The sequence below is a fragment of the Boleophthalmus pectinirostris genome, unplaced genomic scaffold (assembly GCF_026225935.1).
Source record: "Boleophthalmus pectinirostris isolate CB_2022bp ecotype Guang Dong unplaced genomic scaffold, ASM2622593v1 HiC_scaffold_23, whole genome shotgun sequence".
Taxonomy (NCBI): Eukaryota; Metazoa; Chordata; class Actinopteri; order Gobiiformes; family Gobiidae; genus Boleophthalmus; species Boleophthalmus pectinirostris.
The window spans coordinates 13,986,827-14,009,965 of record NW_026571207.1 but is presented as its reverse complement, the minus strand read 5'-3'; the positions used below and the strand labels follow the sequence as shown (position 1 = coordinate 14,009,965).

The window sequence follows — 23,139 nt, the reverse complement described above, 5'->3', positions numbered from 1 at the left end:
AAACGGTTTGCAAGAACCGCAGAAGTTGCAGACCATGCACCAGCCAATCGGTGGAGAGCTGTGAAGCCATGATGTCAAACTCAAGCGCCTGTAAACAATCAGTAAACAGTAAACAAAGCGGTCGAGATGGATGTAGATGAAGTCGTACATTCTTTGTTGGCAATGATTCTGAGATCGAGGATTTAAAGCTGGAACAAAGAGAATGTTTGGTGAATTTTATCAAGGGAAAAGACATTATTGCCCTTCTTCCTGTGGGATTTGGGAAAAGCTTAATATACCAGCTAGCCCCGTTAGCGGTTCATTACATACGGCACAACCAAATAACAGTCATTGGTTAAATAAAAAAGTACCCCCCTACCGTCGAGCGAACGAATCCTAATGCTGCAAGGTCAGACGGTTTCCATGACGTGAAACCGGCTGATGAATGATAATGATGATGACGATGATGAATGAATAAATGAAGCAATTTATCCCCAACAAATCAGGAAATGCTCTGTTTGCATGCTAGTACTTGCTGCATTAATGTGCCGGCAAAACTGCTTTAGCCTCTGAAAGGTGTGCATGTGCTTATAAACCTATTGTCGTTAATGATTAGGAAACAAAGAATGCGTTAGTTTTCTGAAAGTGAGAAAAACTTGTGGACATCATAATTATTAATGAAGCCTTTTTTCTTTTTTCTTTTTGCACAAACCATCTTTTAGCAGCGGGCGTTGTTGGCTCTGCATTCCAGAATAACTCAAAATCTGAGCGTGTACAATTCTCTTGGTTTTATTATAAGGGTGATAAAATGCCACTTAGCAAGCATCCAACTTCCTTGTTTTTGTTGTTCGATGTTTCAGTTCCCACTATGAGCACCACACCCACTCTTCTACTGTTGACAAAACACTGAATAAGAACAAAGCTGAGCTGCAGCATGTAGGGTTCTGGTAATGAACAAAACACTTCATATCTAGACACACTTTCTAACACTGAAAAAAGGCAGTTATAACTAATAAGATAATTCAGTATTAAAGGTCCTGTATTACAAAAAACTAACTCTTGCCATGTTATAATATTGTTACCTCAACAAAAACATACCTGGAGTTGTGTTGTTGTTTTTTTCTTCATTCACACATGTTTGAGTAACCCATTATTATTAATCTGTCTACTTCTCCAAAGCTCAAAATGCTCTGTTCCACCTTGTGATGTCATGAAGCAACAGTTGTCTAGTTAGACGTTTTACCTTTTGGTTAGTAGAGACTGATTGGAAATATCCAGGACTGAAATCATCCAAATGATAATAGTGAAGGTGTATGTCATTTAAAAACAGTGGAGTACTTCTAAAAATGACTAATAATGACGGATTTGCAGGTTAAATGTGTGACTTGTGAAATGAAACAGAAAGTGCACACCAATGTCATGTATGTTTGTGATGAGGAAACAACATTATGACATGGATCAGAAAGCAGCATAATATGAGACCTATAACTTGGTCCATTTTTTTCATTATGGACATCTGTCTATTTCAGTACCTGTCTGTTTTCATCATCATAGTGGATCCAGGATTTTACTTGAGCCAACAAAATGATATTCCATAAAATACATCTACATTACTCAGAAGAAATGTGTGTTATTTGCTTGTCCATAAAGTTAAACACCGCTTGGCTTGTGGTGCACATCGACAGAAGTTAATGTAGCATTTAAAGCACTACATTTTTACACTTGGCTGAGTATTGATGCGACTTTAAAAAACGAAATTATCCAGCTTTACTGCACAATACCAAACCTCTCTGCAATCTTTTTACACATCAATATGAAAAGGCCTGAACTCGATGTTTTTTATCATGTGTTTGAGGAAAATGTGTCGTTCCCCGGTACAGATATATTGTATGAGCAGCTCTTGAGGTCAAAATAAGTTTGCTGTGTATGGTCTGCATCTAGTTATAAAGCGGTTATGCTTTACGATAATCAGGAAGTACACAGTTAGCATGCTAGTTGCGTTTTTGCTTCATCGTGACGGCCAAATCATAGACTGTATATATAAACGGCTTCTTCTGACTCTGGCTCCCATTGACTTATATTAGAATATTGACGCCCTTTTCTTGGTATCTCCTTTTGGTTTTAAAATGTTCGTTTTAACCCGCTCTACATGACCCTGTTGTTTTTCTTTTCGCTATATTGTTTGTTAAAAAAAAGTCTGATTCACCTGAGTGCCGCTGAACTCTATGGGTGACGTCACATTCGCTTGGTCCACTTCTTTTTACAGTCTGTGGCCAAACTCCACTCTGGTCTTTGAAAGCTGTGAAAAGCACTTTTAAAGTCATCGTGGTCAATAATTAGAATGTTAGATAAGCGAGGAATAACTTTGGACCACTGCAAACTGTTTAAAAGTCCTATATTATGCAAAATTGACTCATTGACCTTGATCTGAGCTTTAAACAGTTGTTACCTCCTCAAAAACATACCTGGAGTTCTGTTTTGTTTCATTCACACATGTTTGAGGTAACACTTTATTATTAGTCTGTCTTCATCTCCAAAACTCAAATTGCTCTGTTTTGGGTGACTAAACATCCCAATTTACCCAGGACAGTCCCAGCTTTTCCCACTTTTGAGCCCGGTGTCCCCTGTCCCAGCAGATTTATCCAAAACCAGTGATTTGTCCCAGTTTTATACAAGAAATCGTCCCAGTTGTCCCTATTTTTACCCAATTTGATACCCACCAAAGTTTAGGTAAAATACAGAAAAGTTGAAAAAAAAATTGACAAAAACGCAAAGAAAATGTGACTATACCGACTCAGATGTTGAATAAAATGGGCCAAGTGCAGAAAATGTTTTTTCTTAATTACACACTCATTTTACAATGTTATTATTACCGAACCACCCCAAACCAAGGTAAGGCTTGTGTGTTAAACATATCTGAATGAAACAAGACACAACTCTGTGATGGGGAAGCATAATATGATACAGGCCCTTTAAACTTGTTCTCTTCTTCACATTCTTTAAGTCAGTAGCTCCCATTGCCTTTAATAGCAACGGGAGTTTTGTGTAGGAGCTGTTATTTTTACCTTCTCCCAAGGCTAAACATCGCACTCGGTTGGATTCGTTTTATTTTTTTGTCAAACAGTCCTTGTGAATTATAAATGAGGGTGTCTTGTGCAAATGCTTCCTCAGTGCTCATATCCGTGGCCCTGCTAATAGATGCGTTTTGGATGGGCTCGTATTTAAACGCCTACGCACTCCCCTCAATTGAGACTGATGAACTGACAGCAGCGTGCCTCAGGAAAATCATTCTGGTTTTCAGCTCGACCATGGGGTGTTGCGTCAAGCCAGGCAAGATTTATCAGGAGGCAGCATCGGGAGATAAGCATGGTTAACAGGAAGGAGACCGAGGCAGATCGGAGAATGCGCAGTCGGAGATGTTGTTGCGTTTAAACTAGACTAGACGGCCAGCTGTTTTAATTCTTTTGCGATTTGGAACGAAGTGAGGGATGGTGTTGGGTTCAGTTGGATTTTTAAGAGAAGAAGCAAGCTGGTTTATGTTGAAATTGCATTCAAATAATGTACAACAGTAGCTTGGTTTGTCCACTGATTCGAATGTTGGCAGTTCGAACTCTTGATAAGGTCGGATTCCAGGGGGCAAGGTGGGTGAAGTGTCTTGCCCAAGGACAAAACAACAGTAGCATTCATCTGTGGGAGCTGGAATTGCACCAGCCAACCATTTATACAAGCCTAGACGTGGTGATGAGATAGAGAGGCTGAGGAGGCTGATGGTTCTGCTGCAGCAGTGGAGATGAGCGATTGTTTGAGTCTTGCAGCATACAGCTAAAATGTTGGTGAGAGAGATAGTGCATTTATAGGAATGGTTGTAGCTGACAGCAACAGAGAGGTGACAAAAGTAGGGAGGATGTTAAAAATGCAATCCTCTTGGGTAAAATGTCAGCATTGTTAGATTTGTTGGTTAGCCGCACACACCTTTGCCCACAAATGAAATTAAAATTTACACTAAACCTGGGAAAAAAACTGGACTATGACTAAACCAGATCTTAAGCAAGACCAGACCAAGTCAGCATTAGAAGAACTAAACCAGGAGAAATCATGGACCAAACCAGGACTAAACCAGGTCCAAACCAGGACTAAACCAGGGCTAAATCAGGACTTAATCAGGATTTAACCAAGATTAAGCCAGGACCAAAACGTGACCAAAACAGCACTAAAACAGGACTTAATCAGGACTTAATCAGGACTTAACCAGGACTAAACCAGGACCAAACCAGGACCAAAACAGAAGTAAACCAGGACTAAACCAATCATGACAAGTATGAGCACAGACTTTTTGGTGGTGGGGCTCACTCGTCTCTCCTCTCGTCCTTCTCTCTCAGATGCATCCTAGTTCCTCTCCTCAGTGTGAAGCCTCCACAGCAGGCCCTCTTCCTGCTGGTGGACTCCATAGACGAGGGCTGTCAGCTGGGGGACGGGGAGCAGAGGACCACCCCCGCCTCACCCAGGACCATCGCAGAGCTGCTGGCTGCTCATCACGAGTTCCTGCCCCCCTGGCTCCTGCTCATCTGTTCAGCTCGGAGGCAGAACAAGGCCATAACCAAACTATTCACAGGTAGAGATGATTATTCTATCAGCTGGTTTATTATTAGTTGTCAATGTTTCTCTTTTCTTTTTTTTAATGTGTTTGTGTTAACTTATAAAAAAAAAGTGCTGTTACAGTACAAAAGTTTCAAACTTGATTTTGACACTAAAGAATAGACTCCATATTCGACCAATTCTGTTACCCAAATGAAAATTGTAATAACTTTTTGTTGACAGATTAGATTAGGTTAGATGAAACTGGTAGGTAAAAGGTAAAATTGTATCCAGTTTTGTGCGATTATTTATTAATTTTTTTTCAATATTGATACTTGTTTTTAAGTTAAGTATCTGATTTTTGATGCTTTTGACAACACTTTTAACAACACCATTTGTTGGATTGGTTGAACTACGGCAAGGCTATGGAACATTTGTTAATGGTGCTGCAGTGTAATCTTTCTGGTAGGAGACTGGTTACCTGCTTGTCTCCATTGCTTCTGAAAGTTCCACAGCATGGCATTAAACTTAGCCACCTCGCATTTATTCAGAAACAAGTGTTTTACTGTTAGAAAAATACATAAGCATGCATCCTGTGTTAAGTTAAATGCCATTGTGTGAAACATTCCAGGCAAAACAATGACATCTCCATGGGCAAACTCCATGGGCAAACCCAAACCAGAAAAGTTACATAATGCACCTTTAAAAAGTCAGTGTACAGAGACAGAAAAAACAGAATAGCGTTGTTTTGAAATGTAAAGAAGCTGAGACTGACTGACATTGCATTATATGTGTATGCTGCCCTACAAAGGCAAGCAAAGGAAGCTCGCCAAAGTGTGAAATGGAGAAAAAATGACTTCAAAGTTTCTGTTTTGTCCAGACAAAAGTATAATAGGTAGGGCTCCCAAAATTTCACAACTAGTTGCTATAATAAAGAAATATTGAGCTCAAAATTTACCTTTGACCCTTATTTGTCAGTTCCTGTTCTCTGCCTTTGTATCACGAGCCAAAAATAAGGAGTCGTTCAAAGGCAAAAGGCAGGAACTGACATGATCATTATTTGCTTGATTTTCACAAGACTTTCATCCATTATAAGAACATCTCACCAAGGTCTAGTCATCATTGTGCTTGTTTGAAATGATGTAAAAGACCTTTGGATTTCCTATCTAATGCTGATCAGGATCATGCGGCGACAGTTTCACAGTTAAACAGTTTGACAGACATTACTTTGCAGTATAGTATGTACAATATGAATAAATACTAGTGCTGTCATGCGATTAAAAAAATTTAGAGATTAATTAAATTATGATCTGTAATTAATTAATCTAATTAATCTCATTTTAATCTCACCTAAAAATTGCTGAGAAAAGCCTTCAATTTGAGGTATTTTCATTTAAATTCATTATTACATTATTGTGGCAGATCAAAAGACTGATATAGATTTAAAAAAGTGACTTTATAAAGTCATTTATTGTTTAACAAATCTCTCCAAATTGGCTGTTGAGCCCAAGTCTCCATGAATAAGAAACTGTTTGCTGTAAAGTAGCAAAGACGAGGAAATCTGAACATAATAACTTTTGTCTACTTAAAGACAATAAAAAGTCCAGTCTTTCCTTAACCATATTAAAAATATTATTGATAGAGAAATGCTTTAGATATGAGATCACTGGTTTTAGTTCTGGTTTTAGTCCTGGTTTAGACCTGCTTTAGTCCTAGTTTAGTCCTAGTCCTAGTTTAGTCCTGGAATGGATTAATCCTGTTTTAGTCCTGGTGTTAGTTCTGTTTAGACCTGGTTTAGACCTGGTTTAGACCTGGTTTTAGGTTTTAGTTTTTTGGTTAGTTCTGGTTTAGTCCTGGTTTAGTCCTGGTTTAGACCTGGTTTAGTCCTGGACTGGATTAGTCCTGGTTTTAGTCTTGGTGTTAGTTCTGGTTTAGAGGCTCACAGGAGGAAGCGCAGTTTACGCAGCGTAGCGAGAAAACACGATCCACACGCGGCGCACGGGAGCACGTCGGTGTCCGCAGTAACTACGGAAGGAAACGTGGTCCGCGCGTTCTCAGGTTAATGACGATGATGAAGGTGTGTGTGTGTGTGTTTGTTTGTGTGTTGTGTGTGTTGTGTTTGTTTGTGTTTGTTGTGTTTGTGTGTGTTTGTGTGTGCCCCCTCATGTGGCAGGTCACTATAGGACAGTAGTGCAGACATCATGAGCCTATGCAGGTTGTTTTCACCAGTGACATTTAAGTTGTAGGCGATTTTATATTTGTTATTTTCTTTTATATTTCACGTCGGCAGAATAATTTCCAAGACACGAATGCGTTTTTACCTGTGCACTGCTGCCTCTGTTCTACTGGCTCTTCCACCTCGTCCATTGTGAAAAAAAATTTATAAATATGTTTTTTGTGTGTGTGTGTTGTTGTTGTCCCAACAACACATAAAAAACAGGTTTTATAATAAAGCAACTCGCATACAGAAACACTAAAGTTAGAGATTAAAAATGAGATTAACGCGATTAAAAAACATAACGTGCTAAATATGACTGTAATTAATTAATCGCAATTAACGCGATAATTTGACACCCCTAATAAATACATTAAATACTTTTACTTAAAAGATAATTTAAGTGTATGTAAGTATAGTATATATTGAATACAAAGGTATATTTATTTAATGTGTTAAAACCCTGTGCCAAGGCTGCAAAAAAGAGAAGGCGAGAGGTTGGATTTTAAAATAAAAATAAAAAAAAAATACTACCTAAATCACAAACAAAACAAACCTGTTGCCTTTGCACGACTCCTTATTTTTGGATCATGATACAAAGGCAGAGTATAGGAACTGACAAATAAGGGTTAAGGGTCAATTTTGAGCTCAGTATTTTTCACGATATTTATTCACATCATAAAGGAGGTCCCAAATACCCCCAAAATGACATTAATGATGTTACAGCGTTCAGCTTTTGTAATGCAGTATTATTACTGTAATGTAATAATTTTTCCTAAACAAATCAAACTGTGTAAAAGACAAAAACATTCAGACTTGTTAGCTCCCTGCCTTATTGTGATCTGATACGAGTCGACACCGTGATACAAGCCGGTCTTTGCACTTGTCACTTTTACTCACAGCGTGTGTCTGGCAAACCGCTGCTCTCCCCCCTCCCCAATATAATATGATCTATTTCACCTGCACTGCGCTCCCTCTCTGCCGTTATAATGCATATTCAGCTCGTGCTAATTGAAAACGCTGTACCACATCAGGACATGCCCATAAGGATTAGGGTCACCGCTTTGGACCACTCTACCCCTCCCTCTCTCCCGCCCAGCTCGGACATCCCATGATACCGTTTTACCTCGCTGCCAGGCCCGGAGCCCACTACGCGCCGGTGAGCTGGCAGTGCATGAATCAAAGCTGGACTGCGAGGGCGGACAGTTCGTGGGTGCTCCCTTTCTACCTTTTCTCTTTTTTTTTTTTGGGTTAGTGTGGGAGCCGCTCGTGACCTTGGAACGCCTTGTAAATGGTTATGTAATCGTATCCGCAGCAGATGCAGGTTCAAGGCCGGGCCAGCTGGGCTTTTCTCTAAACGATTTTATAGGATTAGTATGCAGTGTAGGGTTAGTTAACATTTTGTTTATGGGTGTGCTAATGAGCCATTGTAGATGTAAATTACAATGTAAATTATATTACATTTATTTGTGTTGGAAGTCTGTGAATTAGATGTATATTATGTAACATCATTATTCAGATGCTATTGTTATCTAGTATTATCCTGATTCATCAGCCGTCTCACTTCGTCTGACTTCGCAGCATTAGGATTCATTTGCTCCACGATAGATGGGTACTTTTTTTAACGAATTGCTGCTAATTGGTTGTGACGTATGTAATGCTCCAAACCCCGTAGGAAGAACTGCAATAACGTCTTTCCCCTTGATAAAATTCACCAAACATTCTCTTTGTTCCGTCTTTAAATCCTTGATCTCCGGAATCGTTGCCAGCACAGAATGTCTGTCTTCGTCTACATCCATCTCGACCGCTTTGTTTACTGTTGTGCTGTACCACAAAAGGGACCCAGACAGGCGCTTGAGTTTGACGTCATAGCTTCACAGCTCTTCGCTGATTGGCCGATGCACGGTCTACAACTTCCGGGGTTCTTGCAAATCGTCTAGTGTATTCCAATTCCTGACCTAGTCGCTGGAGGGAAAATAAATTGAGCAAAGGCACTAGGTGGCACCAACCTGGCTATTCTAGTATTGTATTTTGTTAATTTATTTTTGTAAACGGCAAGTTGTTCTATTTAAAGGTGCATTTGCATTAAAACTTTCTTGTGGAGGTCTGTCAAATGCTTTTCTTCAGTATGGAAATGTTATTGCTTTGTCTGGAATGTTTCACAGTATGGTGTGAAACCTTTCTATCCTCATGGGAGACCAAACCAGAAGTTACAGTCACATCTGTGGAGAGGTGAACCCACTCACAGTCAGAATACATGTTTTTCTTGAGATTTTTGAGCAATTAAATCACCAGTAATTGAATAAATGTAAGGTTTAATACCACACTGTGGAACATTCCAGGCAGAGCAATCACCATAGAAACCTACAAGTGACAGACCCTTCACCAGTAGGTCAGGTTTGTGGAGATGCAAGCCCGCTTACAATATCTTTCAATACAATAAACACAACCAAAACAAAAAACAAAACTAAACATGCTTTTATTTTCTAACAAATGACAAACTATGGCTTTAACATTTTTTTTTTTCAGCTGATCTGGTCTAGCTGGTCTCTTTTAAAGTGGTTTGTTTTGACAATCAAGTCAGTCATTGTTATTGTCCCGAAAGAAATAGGTCTTGTCTTCCTTAACCGATTTTCTCATCCTGTAAAAACAGTTTTGACCAAGACCAACCACCTCCTTTAGGCAACTACCACTAGCCATTTACCTTACGGTCGCAAATAAAAAAGCCTTAGTTCTTTTTGGTTGTCAGATCAGCCTAAGTGTGTCTCGGACGTGATGTTAGCTGACACTAGCCCAGCACTGCTTGCTCAGAGCGTGCTGTGGGATGTCGCGCGTCGAATTCCACAAACCAACTGTGATCCAAGCTGCCCACTCCCAAATCGCTCAGACATGGCCGCCCACTCCATCCTCTTCAACATCAAAAGTCTGTGCGAGAGAGCTGGATCATTCACACACTGCACACATTTCCTTGGTGTTTCCTCCCTAAACATTTTAAGATAGCGTTTACAGAACATTAAAGCCAGAGGAATTCAGAGTGATGACAAATTTGCGCTGTTGTCATCGCCATTTATAATTCAAAACTAAATATCTTTGAAATTGTGAAAAGTACTCAAAATGGTGCCGGTAAACATTAAGCAGAAGGATGCAAATATGAGTTTCCTGTTAAATGTGACTCTGAGAGAAACTTTTTAGCTTTAAATTGTTAATCGCTATGGCAATGTCTTTGTTTTTTACCATTATGAAACTCTTCGATAGTTTGCATTGCATTCTCAATTTGGGTGAAATTATAGATGGAGGGGTGTCCGTAAATTTGTGCCAGATTCACGGTTTTGAAAAAAATAAAAAAGACCACAAGTTCACATATTTTGAAATTAGAATTTTTGTTAGGTGTTGAGTTCACAAATTTGACATATTAATCTTGTGTCATTACGTCAATCAGATGTGTATTTGAATATTGCTAACACCTTTCATTACTAGTAAAAAGCACAATTTCACTTTCTTTTGTTTGAGCTGACAGAGAAGACTTAAAGGGACAATTTGGAATTTTGGACATAGGACCTCATTTCTTAGTGAGCCAGAGTGTTGGAGACATGTGGAGACACTTTTTAAAATATTCTATCCAGTCCTTGTATTTGCAGAGGTCACTGGTGCTAGGCTAGTGCATGTCAATGGCCATAGTTATCCTGCCACTAAAAATAGTCTTATCCTCTCCACAAAACACCCAAAGTAAATATATTATTACACCAGACTATCAAGATAAATGCCTGTGTTGATAGAATAATGTTTGAAATAAACTAACCTTGCATCACATGAATCGTTGCATGTTGAGGGACTATTTTCTCATCTATCAGTCCGCCGCTGCCAAGCTTTCTATCAGGAAGTACAACTCACTGCTGCTTCTCAGACATAAATCCTTCTAATGCATTTTGGTTTTACTTTTAATATTATTCTATCAACACAGACATTTACTTCGACAGTCTGGCGTAATAATAGATCTGTTTCGGGTGCTTTGTGGAGTGGGTAAGACTGTTTTTAGTGGCAGGCTAACTATGGCCATTGACATGCACTAGCCTAGCACCAGCAACCTCAGCAAATACAAGGACTGGATGGAATATCTCCACACGTCTCCAACACTCTGGCTCACTAGGAAATGAGGTCCTGTGTCCAAAATTCTCAACTGTCCCTTTAATATTTTTGGTTTCATGTGGATAGGCCTTTTTATAGCACAGGTATTAAGCATAAACTGCATTTTTACAGATAAAAGGCCAATTTTACCACCCAGTTCAGTTTTAAACTAAGCACCGTTTGTAATGTTTTGATGTTACCTAAACCCAATCTATTCTCAGTGGGATTTGCATTAAAGCCTATTTTTGAATGCAGCTATGCGAGTTGTAAGAATGTATTGAAGCTTCAGAGAGGTGACAGCTTAGCCTTTAGAGAATCGGTATCACTGATGTGCAAATATGTATTTCGTTTTTTTATTTGCCAGCTCTTTCATACAGGTATTTCTGAAGGGAGCTCCGTGATTGCCCCAGTCTCCTTTTGCACATCTTACCAAATAAACTACCTGGCTTTTTTATCTGTTAAACTTTGAAAAATAAATTAAATCTTGAAACAATCTGATAATTTTCATCTTGACAGACACTTTGATGATAGCCAGGCTTTCATTGTGATTGGTGTTGAATTTTATTTTTTTTGTCTTTGGGAAAATATCTTGAAAACTATGGCACTCGAAATAGTTTTGTTGTAAATGTACCATATATTTGAGCACTCTTTGTTTCAACATCAACCAGAGCTGGAACTAAGTGCTGGAACTAAGATGCTGCATTGTTTTCTTTTGGCTGGTTGACAAGGAACACTCAAAAGAGGATTGTAAAATGGAATTATAAAATTGTGGCTTTTCTTTTCTTAGTAAAGCTCCTCTAATCTTGTCGTAAACTGACATTTGGTTAAAATAAAGACATAAAGGGGGCTGTGTTATATCAGCTCTATTTTGCTTTTGGCTTTAGAATTGAATAATGTTTTGAATAGTTTTGTTACCTTACTGTACTTTGTTGTCGTCTGAGCTGGATAACTCAGTGGAAAGTTCAATTAAAGGCACTGTATCTTGATTTTTTTCACATGTATTTGAACGCAATTCATCTTGGCCTATTACAGATATATTGTATAAGCAGCTGTTGAGGTCAAAACAAGTCCACCGTGGGCTGTCCGCATCTAATTTGCACGTGTTTAATCAGGAAGTGTGCATTAGCATGCTAGTTGTTGTTCGTTCGTGTTACCATCACAGCAAAACTCTGCGCTCGCATTTCTTTTTTGCAAGATTATGGTTTTAGTGATAATGCAAATCGAGCTTGAGTCGCTTGTCACACTTAAAGATGCACTATGTAACTTTTTGGTTGGTTTTCCGTCACCTGCTTGTTTCTATGGAGACGTCACTGCTCTCTGGAATGTTTCACAGTATGACATTAAACAGCTCTACCTTACATTTACTCAATTACAGGTGGTTTTACTGCTCAAAAATACCAGGCATTCTAACTGTGAGTGGGGGTTTCTCTCCACAGATCTGACCTGTAACTTGGTCGAGTTTGGTCTCTAAGATGATTTATTGCCATACTGTGAAATATTCTAGACAAGACAATTACATCTCCATGAAGAAAAGCATTTGAAGGACCCTCCACCAGAAAATACACAATGCACATTCAGGATAAAATGAAAGTTTAATCAATTTTTGTCTGTTTTTTGTACATTGAAATAGATTATCTCAAAACCTAAATATTATCTTTGAATCAATGTCAAGCAAACACATAAAAAAACATATTACATAATCATATTTATCCAGACTAAACAAGTGTAAAGTTCCTTGTACTCATGTTATATAGCTCTTACTTACAACAAACAAGTGAAATTATGATGATGTCTCACTTGAATCCACTTGTTTATCTTATTTCAACAAACACTCTAGACCGTCAACCTATTTGCTGCACTTTTGAAAGCCTCGGTCCGATCCCATTCAGTTTGTGCATTAAGACTCCTTTAGACCCACAATAGCCCTCTCTCTAGTCTCTCCTCCTTGGGCCATGCTTTTAGTGGCGTTCTGTTTTGTCTAGCTTCACTTCTCCACTTTTAGTTGTGCGCTGGAAATTCTTCTGGAAGACTGCTTGTTTTTTCCCTCTTCACAGATAGCCACAAGCACTCACCTACGTACTTCTCTCTTCCATTAGTTTTTTAGCATAGGCTTGATCACGTCTCATTCACGCCGCATCGCAAATAGAGCTTCTCAGAATCAAAGCAAGCTTGAGTGATTTGCGAAATATGTATTGTAGGTTGCGTTCATGTCCTAGTATTTGATGTCCTGATCTGGCATGGGCAGATTGGTGGGTTTTCAGATGACATCGCAACATTTTATACCTAGATTATTTAATACAGACTAAAGTGAATGTGGCTGAATGCATTTTTTGTTGTAATACAGTGAGTTCTTGGGTCTATTCACTGATAAAAACAGGATCAGGATTAACATTTATGAATTTACCTTTGGGATATTTCAAGGTAAAGTACAATGTTATCAATAGAATCTGAAAACCACCATTATAACTTTATGGGCGATTCACTGTTTTTGAAAGAAATATACGAACTTTTCATCCATAAACGGTATCATTATTTATTAGGGATTGGCTCTACAAACTTTTTAACCATTAACCAGGTCAACAATTTGCAATCTGAGAGGTAAACAGTAGAGACAGAGCAGTATATCGGGTTGATATTTGCACTTTTAGCTTATTGGCTATTGGCCTTAAATCCTCATCACAGGCCAATATTTTGTTCTGGCTGCCTTGGTACCTAATAGGGATGTAACAATAACCGAAATATCATGATATCGTATCGTCAAAAGTCTCACAATAATATTGTGGGCTGTCACAATATATCAAATCACAAGTTCCTTTGCTTAATTGCATGGTTTTATAGTAGCAACAGCTTATGAACATTGAACACTACATATCCCATGATTCATTTCAGTGCAGACAACATGAAGAAATGTTTTTTATTTGAATTCATGGAAATAATGCACACCAAAATCTTGTCATTGTATTTTAAAAGCAAAAAAGTGTCCCATCTACAATTATATTAACCTCTTCGAAATATCTCAATAAATATTGTACCGTGAGATATTTAATATCGTTACATCCCTAGTACCTATAGAATATACATAATGCTTTATTTGAAGACTTAAATGTGAGAGAAAACTGCACAAAACGTGACTACACAGTTTTATTATAGCTTTGTTGTCTGTGAGTAAGTTTTTAGCAAATTGAAATTACAGAATTCCAATAATAAGTTCGGGAAAATAATTATTACATTTATGTTTTAATAATAAGGGTCTGTTCAAAGTTCACATTTTAAATGCGTCCAGAAGAACTGGCAAAAAGACTGACATTTTAATTGACAAACTAATACAAGAATCACATTTCAGCAAAGTTTGTCCCATATATATATAAATGGACATTTGGCCATAGGGGTGCTTCCGGCTCCACCTACTCTGGCTCCAATTGCCTTTACATTGAAAAATTGTCACTCTTCTCTAGCGGCTGCAGTGAGTCTCGTCATGTTGGCCTTAATTTTTTTGCTTCATAATAACCCACACTGCATGATCCTGGTGTTTTGATTTCACAATTGTGTTTCAAAATGTTTATTCCTATTTCTAACATGGAACTCAGCTTCAATTTTGCCCCATAACTGCTAGAATCTGTGTATCATTTGTTCATTCGTTTCTCAAAATAAAACCAAAAATAAGAAAAAAAAAAGACTATTTTCTTCACTATTTGTTTCCTAAATCAAAAAAAAAAACAAAAAAAAAAAACAATAACAATTTGATTTTTTTTCAGTTTTTGATTTTGTGTTTAAATGAATAATGGAAAAAAACATAACAGCCGCTTCCCGTTTCCATGGCTTAAACTGCGATGCCGGACACTTTTGCGCCACATTCGGACAATTTCTGTGCATATTTGGGAAATTGTTATCATTTTTTTGTTTTGTTTTTTTTTTTTTTTTTTTCATTTTGGTTTTGGAGACAAATAATGAACTTTTGGTCTTATTTTGAAAAACAAATGAATGAATGATACACAGATTTGCTTGCCTCTGTGAGTTTCATTTGACTGGAGCTGTAAGCTATGGGTGACGTCACACTCCCTTAGTCCACGTCTTTATACATATGGTTTGTCAAAATCTAAACTACAGGGTTCACAGTTTTATGCAGAATAAGATATGATATTTTATTGTTTGTGGAGGAAATTATGGTCCACCATTTCTAATTGCGATTTCGACTCAACTGCAGTGTCACTAAAAATATCCGCCATATTGTTTACAAGCCGCAAATGCCAGCGACCGTGCTAGCAAGGCCAAGCCAAGTCTATTTTGTCTGGGCGGAGGCGGTATGGCTTTCCGAGTGTACTTTTGGATGGGAACTTTGCGGTTCTGTCAAAATAGTGTCAATAAAGTGCAAGGGACAGACTGCTGACCGCAAGGCCGTTCCAAAGAGGCAAAGTTGGAATTGATGTTTTGTTGTGTGGTTTTAAAATGGAGTTAAAAAGAAAAGACAAGGTGAGGAGATTTCGGACTTGTCGAAAGAAAAAAAAAAAAAATCAATACGGCAATTTGGGCCCAGGCTTTGTTGTGGCTTTTGTCCGACGTTTTGATGCCATCCATAAAAGTAGACAACTTTTCAGCCAGTTGCAGAAGTCAATACTGAAGTTTATTTGGGGAGATGTAGCCTGGCATTTTACTGTGGTGATCGACGATATTATGGGATGGCTTTGTCTGCTCTACTTCATGATCAAGTGTGGTAATAGATTGTAAATGAGCTAGTCCTAACATTTAACTGTTGACTTTACATATATAGATATACATTGATAGAAAGAAGAAAACAGGGAATATCACATGTATTAAAGGGCCCATATTACACAGTTTTCTGATCTATGTTATCATGTTTCCTCCATGCATGTTTTTGAAACATGCCGGGAGTTTTGTTTTGTTTTGTTTTGTAACACACAGACCCTGCATATTTAGGCTTTAGGCTAGTCCAAGTAGGTTCCATAGAGGTCCATGGCTGTATATAATAGTCATTGATGTGATGAATCCCGCCCGCCCACCTACCTATTAAAAAAATAAATAAATCACTTTCAGTACAAACGTAAAGGTGCCAGCCCAGTAATATTTGATTTTTTTTTTTTTTTTTTTTTTTACTCAACATGATGTGGAATCATGTTATTAACATTAATGCCAGCAGGTTCATAATTATCTAAAAAACATGAATCATAGGCTACAACACGTGCGCAGGACTGAACCAGGACTAAACCAGAACTGAACCAGGACTGGCACCAGGTCTAAACCAGGGCTGAACCAGGACTAAAACAGATCTAAACTAGGACCAAACCAGAACTGAACCAGAACTGAACTTGGACTAAACCAGGACTAAACCAGGACAAAACCAGGACTGAACCAGGACTGAACCAGGACTAAACGAGAGAACCCCAAGCCCGCAGAGCAGGGAGCTGGCTACACTTAGCCGGTCTCGTACGGTTACCTGACGGTCTACGCGGATGCACCTCTGGGCTCGTCCCGACACTCAGTCCTGGTTCTGTTCTGGTTTATTCCTGGTTTAGAACTGTTTTGGTCCTGGTTCTGTCCTGGTCCCTCATGTGGCAGGTCACTATAGGACAGTACTGCAGATATCATGAGCCTATGAAGTTTTCACCACTGCCAATAGCTACGGTTTGACATTTAAGTTTTTAGGCTATTTTATATTTGTTATTTTTTTATATCTCACGTTGGGGAAGTGGGTGGACGGTGTTCCCCTGTGTACCCCTGCGTACCCCCGCGTACCACACCCACCTCACCCCTGCTTATACTTGTTCTGATACAGCTCAAGATCATTCTAAAACTATTCAGGAAAGGTTCATTTCGGTCTTGTGAATGTGGCTTTTTTAGTATCAATACCTGCTCAAATGAGTATCTAGTATTGATACTAGTTTTAGTATTGTTTGATTTCAATACTTTTGACAAGTGTGTCTGGATGTGTTACTGATGACTAATTAGTTTGGCAGAAATGTGTAGCTATTTTGAATTGTTTTTAAAACCTTTGAATTTCTATTTACTCTAGTCTAGTAGAAGAATGTCTATAGCAAATCCATACAAAGCTTGTTTATTCAAATCCAACAGTGCAGAGTTTTTCAATTGACTCACAGCCCATATATACGCATTCGTCTACTCATTCTTGCGGAGCAGATTCCTCTCTCCTTTCTCAAATGTTATTTTCTGTGTGTTTCTCGGCGTGGAATGTGCTCTGGGAAGTTGTCAACACCTTTGAGACCGAGCAGGAAGAAGCAAGCATTTTAACTTCTGCTGCCCAAACTCATACTAGCATCCGTTTGGCTAATTCCTTCCAAACAAAGACTTCTTCTGTGTGCACGGAGGAGGAGGAGAAGTTGGACATTATCTTTGACTGACTCACATTATATGATTAAGTCTCTTCCTCTTTGAAACCACTCTTTACTCAGAGTCTTAATGAATGCAGGTCATACTCTTGGGTCATGTAGTGTAAGCTTAATGTCCCATGTGGTGTAGGCAAGTTTTTTTCTACTTATACAGTGTGGGTACAGATGCATGGAGCAACTGGAGTGGAAACACTTAGGCAGCGATTTTGAGGTTGGAAGCCAGTAGAATGTGTGCCAATTTAACGTTGCCCGAGGCAGGATGGTGGGCAAGGAGTAAGGGAGGTTGGAAATGGGGCTGGGGCTTCTAAATGTAATCTACTTCTTGGATACCTCTCATGCCTCATGTACTTTAGATTAGTTGGCTACAATGTTCTATAATATTGCTAATTAACCATGATTATGACTGTGTTGTGTTTAGAGATTGCATTATTAAATGTGCTGCCAAATTTCAACAGTATTTTTTGTTGGCTCTCTCTTTGGCCGTAATGTTTCTGGTGGATTGTCAGCTACGTGTTTGTCTAAATGGAGACTTTACTGCTTTGCTTAGAATGTTCCACAGTATGGCATTAAACTTATCTAAACTTCCCCAGAAAAAACTACAATGTGTTAGCCTGATTCATCAGCCGGTTGCACTTCATGGAAATTGTCTGACCTCGCAGCATTAGGATTTGTTCCCTTAACTTTAGGCGGGTACTTTTATTATTTAACCAATCGCTGCTGTTTGGTCGTGACGTATGCAATGCTCCAAATCCCGTAGGAAGATGGGCAATAATGTCTTTCCCCTTGATAAAATTCACCAAACATTCTCTTTGTTTCGGCTTTTAACCCTCAATCTTGGGAATCGTTGCCAACACAGAATGTATGGCTTTGTCTACATCCATCTTGACTGCTTTGTTTACTGTTGTGCTGTACAAAAGGGACTCAGACAGGTGCGACGAGTTTGACGTCATGGCTTCACAGCTCTTTGCTGATTGGCCGATGCGCCGTCTACAACTTCCGGTGTTCTTGCAAACCGTATAGTGTATTCCAATTCTGACATAGTAATGAAGGAGAGTAATGAAATTGAGCCGAGGCACTACATGTCTCCAGCCTAGCTAACAAAGTGCACCTTAAACTGGTAAATAAATTCTCAATATTCAGTGTGGATTTCTTTTCCTATCAACTTTATACTTGGCAGAGTTGGCTTGTCTTCCAGCGAGCTACTCTTAACCCTCTGGAGATGGATTCTTCTTGCTTCTTGTTTGTCACAGATTTTATGGCCCTATCCAACTTTGCTGCAATGGAATCATCTGCCAAAGTGCAACTAATATGAGTGGCAAGCGTTTATTTGTGAGCATAATTTGTACACAAAGTAATTCAAAGTGCTTTACAGAACAAGAATGACATCAAATTATTTTAAAAGACAAGCTAAAAATCCTTGCAACAAAAGATAATAATAATAGTGCATTAGTTGTATATAGTGCTTTCCAGATGCTTTACAATTTTGTGCTTTATTCATCCACTCCATACTTGATGCTGCTACTATAGCCACAGCTGCTCTGGGGCAGACTGACAGAAGCGAGGCTGACAATCTGCGCCATCCTCCGACCGCTACTAACACTCACACATACCACATTCATCAGTTGTGGATGAAGTACTCAATTTTGTTACTTAAGTAAAAGTATAGATGCAAGGGCAAAAGATTACTCAAGTAAAAGTATCATATGGAAAAACCTACTTAGGTAAAACTATTGAAATACCTGTTTAAAAATGTTTTTTAAGAGTGTAAAGTAAAACTATTTTGCAGACATTTTCAGTACAATTAAAGCATCAAATGTAGGGATTTTGTTAAAGCATGTAGTTGATTTTAAGCTATTCAATTGATTTCTTAATTTTTCTAGCTGTTTTTTGTGTATTTGTGTATTTGGTTTGCTCAAAGATGGGACATTAACTCAAATTAAATGCGCTGAAAAAGTCTCTTTTTCTGCAGGTCTCAAACCTTTTACTTTTCAATCCAGATCTAAAATGTAGTGAAGGAGAAAGTACAGATACCTGCTCTCAAATGTAGTGGGGTAAAAGTAAAAAGTATCCACTGTAAATTGAACTTAAGTAAAGTACAGATAAAAACCTAACCTAAAAAGTAAGTACTTTAACTTTTGGGCTTCGTTACCTTCCACCACTGACATTCATACTTGGCTGTGTAGGCGATGTGTCTTGCCTAAGGACACAATGACAGAATAGACAACTTCACTGTCTCTTTACAACTTGCTTGAGTGTGAAGCAGTACTTTTAGCAATACAGCAACACGTGAAAGGGCCTTGAAAGATTACAGCTCCCATAAACAGTCACATAGCTTCACTGTGTTACACCATAATATGAAAACACAGTCATCATTTTGCATTCTTTGGCAGATTTATCTCAATTCTTGTACTTCGTCCCGGAGGGGGTACTTGGCTGGCACCAGGGCGGGGAGGAGGGGGCTTAGGGTGACTATGCCAAAAAAAAGCCAGCCGCACAAAAGCGCCCATAAAACATCCCGTATAATGTGGTGTAATTAAGATGGTGGTATTCTTGGCTTAGTTTGAGGAATGCACAAGCTTGGACCACTTTGTAGAGGTGGCACGGAATAGGTTTTAGTCATTTCCTTTGCTAAGATGACACATGCTACCTAGGGTTTCAGGGGGTCGGCAAGCATGGTGCGCAGGCCAGCGAAAAGACATTGTAAATTCCAAAGCATTTAGTTAGGATAAAAGCAACATTTGGAGGAAGTGGTTGAACTCTGAGGAGGGTTCTTGGAGAAGAATGTTGACTCATCCAAATCTGGGATAGATTCAAGTGAGTTTCAGAGGACTTTCAGGAATCCAGGTGAATACTTGGGCTTATAGGGATAGTTGCAATACAAGAAAAAGTTAAACTAACCAATTCCTAAAAAAAAAAAAAAAAAAGTATAAAATAATCAAGTATATAAACAAAATGTGGTAATTTGTGGTGACTTGAATAAATCGGCATGGTTACATCCCAAACAACCAGCTCAATATTTATAAAACGTGGAAACCAACTTTTCCATTTGCGTCAGCTAAGTACTGAATGTAACCAAATGAGTGGCAGTATAACATCTATCTAGTATAATAAGTATAATTTTCCTGAGTTTAGCATTGTAATTTGTAATATAAAAATGGTACTGTTAGCATAGTGGGATAAAAATAGCTCAACATATTATTGTTCAGCAGTGTTGGGGAGTAACAGATTACATGTACTGGAGTTACGTAATCAGAGTACAAATTATGAGTAACTGTATTCAGGATTACAGTTACTTTGTTGAAATAAATGGATTACACTGCAGTATGTTCCTGTTTTCACATTTTGGGCTAAACCAGGACTAAACCAGGTCTAAACCAGAACTAAAACCAGAACTAAAACTAGGACTAAACCAGGTCTAAACCAGAACTAAAACCAGGACTAAAACCAGAACTAAAACTAGGACTAAACCAGGTCTAAACCGGGACTAAACCAGGACTAAAACCAGAACTAAAACCAGGACTAAACCAGAACTAAAACCAGGACTAAAACCAGAACTAAAACCAGGACTAAACCAGGTCTAAACCAGAACTAAAACCAGGACTAAACCAGGTCTAAACCGGGACTAAACCAGGACTAAAACCAGACTAAAACCAGGACTAAACCAGAACTAAAACCAGGACTAAAACCAGAACTAAAACCAGGACTAAACCAGGTCTAAACCAGAACTAAAACCAGGACTAAAACCAGAACTAAAACTAGGACTAAACCAGGTCTAAACCGGGACTAAACCAGGACTAAAACCAGAACTAAAACCAGGACTAAACCAGAACTAAAACCAGGACTAAAACCAGAACTAAAACTAGGACTAAACCAGGTCTAAACCGGGACTAAACCAGGACTAAAACCAGAACTAAAACTAGGACTAAACCAGGTCTAAACCGGGACTAAACCAGGACTAAAACCAGAACTAAAACCAGGACTAAACCAGAACTAAAACCAGGACTAAAACCAGAACTAAAACCAGGACTAAACCAGGTCTAAAGAATATGACACTAACAATTGGCTGGACATAATTTAAGGTGATCTCATATAAAAATAATTTCTCTATCAATAATATTTTAAATATAGTTAAGTAAAGTCTGGTCTTTTTATTGTCTTTGAGCAGATAAATCTTAAATCTTATGTTAAGATCCTCGTCTTCTCTACAGTAAACAAAAGTCTGTTCATGGAGACTTGGGCTGAACAGAGAATTTGAAGAGAACAAACATGAATTTTCAGGATGTGGTCACTACTTTCATGTAGTTTTAAAAAGCATGACAATATCAAGTAATCCAAAGTATTCAGATTACGTTACTCACTTTACGTAATTTAATGGACTCCGTTACAAACTACATTTTGGTGTATGTAATCTGTAATCTGTAGGGGAATACATTTTAAAAGTAACCTTCCCAACACTGTTCAGTTGCCAATAACTAAATTGGGCATGAATGAGTAATAGCAAGCAAAGGTTTTACATCAGATGCCCTTCTTAATTCTATCACCTCCATCTATTTGAATGTAGGATTTGTAACTGGCTTTTGTACCTTGTCTATGGACTAGGCATGGTTCGACATAGATCTTTTTTTTTTTGAGTTGATACAATATTTATCTTGCTTTTGTGGCTGATAACCAATATTTGTTGACATCGATATTAAGCTTTTGAAATCCATAGCAAGGACCACAAATTCTTCAAGTCAAAGTTAAAAGGGTCATATGTTATATTCTGATCAGTGTTATAATATAAATTGTATTTTGTTTCATTCACACATATTTAACACACAAACCCTGCATATTTAGCTCTTCTCTCAAACAGAAAATACGCTGTTCCACCTTGGGGTGTTATGTGGTAATGGACATCAGCTGGAAAGTCCCCCTGAATTGTACTCTTTATGAAACTAAGTTAGTTCGTCTATATACATAAAAAAAATCTGGAATCGATTACGTTAATTTTAATCGACAAACGGAATGTAGGTTGCTGTGTGTAGCGTGACCAAACAGGGGTCCGTACATGTAGCTCTCCACACTCAGAAGGAGCGAGCAAACACAAACAGTCGGTCAGTCTGCAGCGTACCGAAGCACAAATGTGTATTTAACGATGACTTGTACAAGAAATTCCACGCTTTCTGTTGCGTTCGGGACAAGTGTGAGTCCATGTGCGCAGTGTACAAAGCAGCACATATGTTTCGGTGTCCAGTGGGAAAAAGTTTTGCCAGGTGAGATTCGCGCAATGTCGATGACGAGTCCCCACCTTCCTCCCCGTACGGTGTCCTGGTTTTGACAAACGCAAATCTGGTCACACTAACCTGTATTCCACTGAATCATGTCTTTTAATCCGACAGAAATTGACCGCATCAGCGACACAAGAGCTGTAGTTTTATCTTCGCTTAGTTTATGCAAATTAGCGATACGGTTTTATGTTTCATTTCTGTGAGAGTTGCGCAAAACTGCATTAAACACATTATAATCTCAAACGGATTGATGTGGCTCTGGAGTCGTTACGGTTTATATGTCGTAAAGTTGAATTTATTTATACAGATTAGTAGTGCAGATAGTAATAATAATGATGATCATTTTAATATAAAAACGTTAATGATTAATCGATCGTTAATTCTTCCGACGATCGATTAAGAAAATTTCATCGAATGCCCATCCCTAACACACACACACATTTTTTTCATTATATATATATATATTGTATTAATATATCTCAACACATTTGTTCATGTTGAGCATAAGCAAGTGTTCTGATTTGGGAAGCATGAGCACCCAGGTTGTATCCCCTTGCGTGACATGACACCTGACATGAGTTGATTACATTCATGACAAGCAGGTAAGAAATAATCA

The 23,139-nt window shown here is 38.4% G+C and overlaps 1 protein-coding gene across 1 annotated transcript in view; it reads left to right on the top strand.

Moving 5' to 3' along the window:
- The window catches only part of ankrd50 (ankyrin repeat domain 50), a 104,685-nt gene that overhangs the window by 48,070 nt on the left and 33,476 nt on the right, over positions 1-23,139 (top strand). The window contains exon 3 of the mRNA XM_020917597.2: positions 4,359-4,591. Coding sequence (XP_020773256.1) covers positions 4,359-4,591 — 233 coding nt within the window. The remainder of the gene's footprint in view (positions 1-4,358; positions 4,592-23,139) is intronic.